Source organism: Acanthisitta chloris, unplaced genomic scaffold, assembly GCF_000695815.1.
Source record: "Acanthisitta chloris isolate BGI_N310 unplaced genomic scaffold, ASM69581v1 scaffold12467, whole genome shotgun sequence".
NCBI classification, from domain to species: Eukaryota; Metazoa; Chordata; class Aves; order Passeriformes; family Acanthisittidae; genus Acanthisitta; species Acanthisitta chloris.
The window spans coordinates 49,743-58,200 of NW_008680986.1; the positions used below are offsets into that span (position 1 = coordinate 49,743).

Sequence of the window (8,458 nt, forward strand, 5' to 3'; positions counted from 1 at the left end):
GTTTTTCTAGACATTTAACCTGAAGCTCAGCATACCTCGGTGGGGCATCGTACAAGACACTTCAAACAATGCGAAGATTAATACAAGAAGCGAAGGTGTAGAAGAACTGGCCACAAAAGGAGCAAAGATAGACTGTACTATCCTTGATACTGATAACATTTAGCCACTTTCAGGAGACAGAAAATTCTTCCTGCTCTCAACACTGCTGTCTCTGCTAAGAACATTTTCAATACATTAACATGTTTAGTAGTATGGCTGTTACTATCAAGGTATAGAGACATGTATATATACTGTGGTAACACAACCATGCCACCAAAAGTGCTTGCATAGGTGTCCCATTGTCAGCAGAAGTGTTCAAATCTACTTAGCCTCTATTTTTAAGGAAAAAGAAATTCTGCCAGAAGGAGAAAAAATAAAAAATGTTTTCTCCCAGTGTTTTATCTCCACTAGGATGTGCAGTCAACATGCCATCCAGTGAGTGAAGGTATCTTTCATTATTTGGCTTGACTCCTAGAATCAGTTCCGCAGCTTCCATGACAGCTGGGCCTGCCTTCAGTCACCTTCTAGTAATACCATGAAAAGGATACAAACTTCTGGCCAGTGCTGTATTTACATAATACTTAGACATTATAAACTAAAAATACTACCACAGAAATAGCTAGAGATAGAAAAAGGAACTTATGACCCACTCATTTATTGCTGCTCTTTGGAAACACAACATGATTGCCATTTCCCGACACTCTGCCTCCAAGTGAAGCTCATCAAGGGGAACTGCCAAAATAATGCACTGACAAAGAAATAGTTTCAGCTAGGACATTCAACAGACAATAGACTAAGGAAAATTCTTTTAAGGAAATTATTTGTGATTATAAGATATTAAACTACATATGACAAATCTCACTAATATAGAAAGCTGCAGATAAATGAAGCCTGTTTTTACAGATGAAGGTTAAAATACCTTATGTTTTCATACAGATAATATTTCAGTCACAGTATTTTAAGAAACCAATGTATTTTGAAGTGCCAGGCATATTATCAAAGCCTGGTACTTTAAAAACCAAAACCCCAAACTCACTAATGCAGTATCTTAACAGATATATGACAAGGCCTATGAGTGAAGTATCTAAGCTTAACTGACATATTACTCCAGAAAGAACAGTGATCCTTAGGAAAATGACACATTGTGATTTACTTATCATACTCCAGCTCTGCTCATCCTAATCTCTGAAAAAAAGTAGCATATAATGAGAACTCTGAGCCTGAAACTCTTTCTAGACTTTGTAAGTCTGTATAGTATCTCCAGGTGAACACAATTGCATCAGTAATTCCTATAAAAACATGGATAAAAACTGTACTTGTCTTTTGAAAAAATCACCCAATTATGGTTTCCACGCGGTTAGGTGAGAAACCTGGGCTCCAGCCCCTTTCTCAGCTTGTTTCTAGCAGTGTCTGAATCCACAGATACTACACTGGGAGAAGATGGCTGCTTGAATGGCTTCATTGTACACCCAGCAATGTAGCATCAGACACAGAAAATGAAGCTTTACAATAGGGTGCAAAATCAGACAATACTTGCCTGATGTTACAGACCACGAACACAGCTTAAAACTGCTGGACTCAATGATGTGCTGTCTGTTACATTTGTTCCAACTCTGCTCTCTAGGCTAGATCTCTCAAAGGACTTATACACAGAGATTCTTTATTACAACAATCCATACAGACTTGTGTGGAAGAGATACCACACTGCTTCTACCAGCCAAAACAGAGAAATGAACTTTGGATGCTCATACACCTTTGTGAATATGTGGCTTCTTTATCCTGAACTTGAAGACCTCAAACACCAGACATTTGTTGTTGTTGTTGTTATTTAAAGTTATACCACTACAGATTCCTCTATCAGATTACAGCTGTTCACTAAACTTGACATCATGATGTAAGCATACAAAACAGAATTTCAAACTAAAACCCCATCATCAGATCAAGGAAATCTGTGATTCCTGGTTTCTTCATAAAGTGCTTGAGAGCTCTCTTAAACACACCTACCCTGAACTAGGTAACACAAGATACCTTCAGACCTACTGCCAGCTCTTTTTTCACTACAGTTCCCATCTCCCCTTTGGGAGAAAGTGGCAGCCAAACACTGAATATGGATCTCCTCTGCTAATTTAGTTTTTCTTTATATTGGATCACTCTGAGCTATTCCCACAGGGACTAATAAATGTTTATGAGTGATTTCTTGGTTCCCAGAGAGACTAAGGGACATTTGCAAGTTCCTTGATTCTTCACAAAATAAACCCAGAAAAAAGCATACCATAGGGAAGAAAACACGTCATTCAAAACATACACCCAGCAAAATTTAACATTTGTACTCAGTTCCTGCTTGTAGAAAAGACAATCAGAAAAGATTTCCCCGTGGAAAGAGAGCATCAAGACTATAAAACCAAGAAATTATGTATGAGGCACAGAGTTGTAAGCCTTTACAGTTTTCTTATATTCAGACATCTTGCAGCTGAAGATGAAAGAAATAGTGAGAAAAAGGAAATCAGTTCTCATTATTAGAACACAATAAAAAGCTATGTGAAAATTTCTGTCTGTTATTTCTGGTTCTCATTGTCTCTATTTAACAATTAAATAGCTGAACAATAAAATGTAAGGCAGATAAAAGCAACTGTGAAAATTAAAATTTTTTTTCTAAATTAAGTGGTTCAGATTTATATCTACTGGAGCCTGTTGATGGTCTAGAAATTCAGTCTTCCATGGCACATAGTACCACTGTTCCAATGACCAGGCAACCAACTGGAACTATTTAATGAACAAGCTATTAATATCATAATGACTGCAACTTGATACTTGCCATCATATCTTACACACTGATTTTCTTTTCTGTCTCAATTCTTTGTCCATTACTACCAATATTTTAAACACAGATTATATGACTTAAAAGTCTCCTACACGAAAGTATTTTAGAGGCATATATGGTCTTTGTGTGTAATATAAATCAGTACAATCTTTCTTTATTAAAGAAACTGAACTGAAAGTAACAAATCTTAGAAGCCATATCATGACATGCAGCAAAGCAGTGGTTAAAGTCCCATTTAACCTTTTAAGTTAACTCACCTGTTGCTCAGTTGATGTACGCTGCTGGACTGCATCATGGCTCACAGAGCCTTTTTTGACTTGTATCCTGCCAGGTGGAGGAGGAGGAATTACACCTGAATATGAAGCTGAGTTATCAGCATCTGAAGAATACAAGGCTGTGTGTCTTGATTCTTGTTCATTCTTTGACACAACAAATCTGGGAAGAGGGAGGTCCTTTACTGTTAAAAAAATAGAGCAAGCTATTTACTATGTCACAGTAGTTTTATGTTACATACATACATAAGATGCTTAAAAGTAAGCATACAGTTCTATTTTGAAGTTAAAAGTTCACGTGACTCAATTCCTTAAACACTGAGACATCTGCTACAGTCAAGCCAACATCTAGCAGCTGGAAAAAACAGAATACCTATTCTGCATTAGACTTTACAATTTAGCTAAGTAAGTTCTGGTTTTGGTATACAAAGAGGACTTCATACAGCTCCGTAACTGTTTTGCACTACAACTGTGCCTTAAATGCAGTAGCAATCAGATAATCTGGATTTTGCTCATTTTTTCTTAGTCTTGCCAATATTTCATTACTGAATTGCGATTTTCAAAATTTATCTACCATTTCTAGCACATATATATAGAATTAGAATCTTCCTACAGAATGGTTCGTCAGCCAAACAAATGCTAAAATACTGCCAAACATCTTTTAGTAATCTGATGTCACATTTACATCAGATAATATAATCTAGTCTTACTGTAAACACTGCAACTATTGCTTAAACACATCTCTGTACACCTTTCTACACCAGAAGCTAAATCACCTAATAGGGATACAACTGAGAACACTCCAGTACCAGTGTGCTTTGTTACAAACACCTAAAAAGCAAAGTTTCTACAAAATGCTAGGAGGTCTTTAGCTTTATGTAAAATGTTCAGAATAGTCTGATATAAAAATGAGGCTATGTAAGTCTTCAATTTTCCACTGCAAGTTTGCTACCACTTTTCTGAATCCCAACCACAACCTTCTCACTGGTCCACTCTGAATAAACAAACTGTCAATTTGCTGTACAGCTTATTTGGAAATTATTTTTCCAACACAAAACAAATTTAATTTCTCTTGCTGACTGCTTACATCAATTATTTTTGGAACTGAAAATGAGACAGTGGTACTACCAATTATATTAAAACATGAGATGAAATTGCATACCATTTGTTACATAAAAATCAAGCACTGAACTAATTTGTATTTGCAGAGCATCATTTGAATTCACAGCATTCAACAACTATGTATCCAGTATTAAAGAACAATGCTCCAGTAAGAACATAAATTCTTGATTTAAGCCTCTGTCACTAAGCACAATTCAACGTGCCAAACTGCTTCCATCACAGACAAGGGCCATGCAACACATCCCCTTTGCTACATTTGCAGTTACCCATCAGGTGCTAGCAGTTAGAGCAATTCCTGATGCCTTCCTCACTCCTAGATGCCAATGGTCACATTATCATTGTATCCCATGTTGCAATAGAAAAAGTTATTCACATTGTTCAGCAGTGAACCACAGCCACTCAAAGTGAAAAAGTCATTGCATGCAAGTGAAAATTTGTATGCTTGCAGAACAAAGGATAACAGACACTAGATGATCCAGCTGACAAAGGGGAAGTCTATGCAATCGGCTGTTCCAACACAAGACTTTGGCATGAGCTCTCTAGCACAATTTCACAAAACAGAGGACTCAGAAGGAACACAAAATACTCTATTATCTTCTTTAAAAACAAGACTAGATAAATATAGGTTTGTTTAGCTGTACTAAGTTCCTACATGGCTAATCTGCTATTTTTATCTCTCTCCTCTCTGACTTTTCCCCCCTAACAGCAGAAAAACCTCATTTCAACACTAGAACATTTGTAACCATTCAGAAATCCCTCAATTATAAATGTGATAGCTACTATGAAAGGAATTAACCCTTGATACTGGATAAATTTTAAAGTTCTACATACTTTTTATACCCACATCCTCTTCACATTTTCTTCCACCAAAACCTGTATTACATATTTAGAAATTAAATATTACTTTGACATGGACCCTGCTCATTCATTTCTCAATTTTTGGCTTCCTGGAAGGAAAATTTTCTGGAACAGCAAAAGAACAACAGTTTTAGAGGCCTATAGTACAATAACTAATGCCAGTATTCTTGCTACACTGCACTCAGTTAAGAATCAATTGGACCACACTTATGTTGGACTTGGTATTCAAAATTGGAATAAGTTTCTACTCAATAACTCAGACAAAGCAAGCTTCTCATCCACTGAAGAGACATACACCAAAGAGCAGAAGAAACAAGAGAAGGGGAGAGAAAATTCCAAGATAAAAGATTGAATAACATTAAGAAAATCATTGAAACATGCATAAAACACACGGCTAAAAAGTAAACGTCCAAAAATATAAGCTTTTACTTTGGAGAAAGAGTATACAGGCTAGTTTGGGATGGCTCTACCAGTTCCTCTTCAAGATGTCTTGGAGAGGGGCATGGGCAGAACACAGCTGCTGACCCCCAGTTTTCAAAGGAAGGTAACCCAAGTTCAGAAAGATTTCATGAGTCTTCAGCCTGCTGCATTTTAGCTGTTTAGTTAGCTGTTACAACAACACTTGAATCATTCTAGAAGCAGGAAATTCATAGATAGGACTGGAACCACTGCAACCAAGGCAACAGACAACCAAAGCTAAAAACAGTTAGGGTAAAAATAAATGTTCTGTCAATTGTGCTTGGTGTATTTAGTAGGTTTGGAACCAGATACAGAAAATTATTCCTAGAAGTCCAGAAATCATTACAAGTATTTCTAGTACTGTCATGAATGAAGGAAATGTATTCCATTATGAAAGTTCCAATGGGTGCGAATTTTACAGTAACATATTTTATATTTTGGAATTCATTCTGTACCTTCATTTCAATTCTTTCCCCCAAATTTCTTGAGATCTTTCTTTTTTCTTTTCTAAATAGAAAAGCTCCTTCTGGTTAAGGCATCTTGCATTAAAATAAAACCAAGCTTATAAAAACCCTGGAAAAACCTACATAAAGGTTTGTACCTGCCTTCTTCAACAGGCATTTGATGAGAAATCCCACAATTGTTTTATCAAGTTTCAGTTCTGTCAGATATTAAGAGTCAAAGGTTGTTTTTCCTACTTTCTGATTCTTGGGTGTTCTGCTACAACTTGCTAAAGCTTTAGACTTGGGAACTCTTCAGGTAAACTAGGGAAATGGTTTATAAACATACAATGGCTTATGAGCAGAAAGGACCTTGAACACTAGCAAAATGTTGACTGAAACAATGCAGTTTTCCAAAAGGCTACCTAAAAACTTTAAAGCAGTATACACACTTTTTGTATGTCTAAAATAAATGTAAAAGTATACACAATGATTCCTTACTTTTTTAGAGCTTTGTCAAATAATTCATTCCTATCAGATTGTTTTCAACATAGTCTTCTTAACTATTCTGTTTAATCTGTATCCCTTAGACACCTCCCCCCAATTTCCTTTTACTTACTAGTGCTTAAAAATTGTATCATACCATACATTCTACAGACATAAAAGCTATTGGGGAACTCACCTTAATGCAAAGTTGTGCTCTAAAGATATTTTTGAACTTGTGAGTTATGTACTACACTGCAATGCCTACAGTGACTTAAAACTCACTACTTCATCTTCCTAAGTCTTTTAATCTTACAGAGCAACAAGGACATGGATCCACTTATCTCACTTGGAAGGCTACAACAGACCCTCATACTGGAGCTCCTTCAGTTGTTCTGAACCATCTTCCTAGACTTGGTCTTTCTCCCGCTCCTATTTCACCACCCATAACACAGCTGACCTTTGAAAAGTAGGATAACATGTTTTGGCTGATAACAGACTTCAAAGACCTTTTACAGGTCAGATTTTGCACTAGAAAAATCTTCAACTGATCTTCATATTTGGACTAAGAAGGGAAAAAAACTGTCAAGCCAAGTGTGAAGAAATGTAACTTCAGTAGAGATAACCTTTCACTTGCTGCAACGAAGGCTTTGTAAGCCCAGAAACCACAAAAGCCTGCAAACATTACAGTCTTCTTTTCCTTCCCGTTTACATCACTCCTGTACATTAGTACTTTGTTCAGAGGATACAGCACACAAATTCTCACATTAGTAATCTAAGGATTTGCTCCATGATGAATGCAATACTTACTCAATGAGTAAGGTAATTCACCACGTATTTACTGCATAGTAAGGAAACATTCCCTCATAGTCTCTCCACAATGTTTTAAGTAAGCAACATGTATAAAAAAAGTACCACACTAATTTACAAAGTTACTCTGTAACAATCCGTGAGCCAACTACAACAACTCCACTCAGCAACTCAATCCTTGCTCCCCAGTCCTGTGACATACCTGTATTTAAGCTTTCCACTCTTAGAGGGAGACCAGACTGGGCCACAGCAACAAGTTTCAAAGCAATGTAAAATTGACTTCTTCCAAAATAGCCAAGTCTTGTTGCACCACAGAGCTCCATAATCTGAAACAAAACACAGTTACTTGTAGAAAGTTTACAGAGGTGATTTTGTATGTTTCAGAGCATCATGCCTTGCATTAAATGCCTTGAACCTCACTTACAAACTTTAAATATGTAACGTGACATGATTCAAAGTATGTGATTCCTCACAACCAGCAAAAGCACAAAGTCTACAGCTTGTTTTCCCCAGTTATCCACCTTTTCTTTCACCTAGGTTTTGGAGGTTCTAGAGTTGATGTGAGAAAGAATAACTGGGGTCATGCTCCTTAAAAAAAAAATAACACACAACAAACCAAAAAACTCACAAGAACCCAAAACACATAATAATCCTTTGTCGCTACTCAATTAGCAGATATACTGTCTGTCTTCAGTAACTGCAACAGAAAAGGAATAGCATTCAACACTTAGTATTACATTGTCAGATGTAATCCAGAAACAAAATGAAGACTATCAAATCATTCTCAGACAAAACTGAACAGTGTGTTACTGATCAAGTTAGAGAAATCGCCCGCCTCCAAAGTATTCCCTGAAGAACTTCAATGATAAGGTAACAATTGCTAAAAAGTGAAAAACCTAGACAACTGCAAATGACACCAGCAGCCTTTTCTGATATGGGCTTTTTATGGTCTTAACTTGCAGATTAAAAACCGAATCTATAAAGCACCCACAGAAATGGGTGGATTTCGGGATTGAAGGAGAATGTAGAACCTCCAGTTCTCAAAAAAATGCCAAAAGGTGCTGTTTCATTTAAGAAATACCTTCTAAATCCCTTCCATATAATGCAAAGGTGATTTTGTCTTCTTTTATGAATTGTGAGAAAATCTGGTCCCT

At 36.5% G+C, this 8,458-nt stretch overlaps 1 protein-coding gene across 2 annotated transcripts in view; it reads right to left on the bottom strand.

The window, feature by feature from the left end:
- REPS1 (RALBP1 associated Eps domain containing 1) overlaps positions 1-7,642 on the bottom strand; it is a 40,192-nt gene extending 32,550 nt beyond the window's left edge. For both annotated transcript variants that reach the window (XM_009077928.1, XM_009077927.1), the window contains exons 1-2: positions 7,507-7,642; positions 3,118-3,317 (exon numbers count right to left, since the gene is read on the bottom strand). In XM_009077928.1, the coding sequence (XP_009076176.1) occupies positions 3,118-3,317; positions 7,507-7,627 (321 nt within the window). In that variant the 5' untranslated portion in view covers positions 7,628-7,642. The remainder of the gene's footprint in view (positions 1-3,117; positions 3,318-7,506) is intronic.
- Positions 7,643-8,458: the final 816 nt, after the last annotated feature.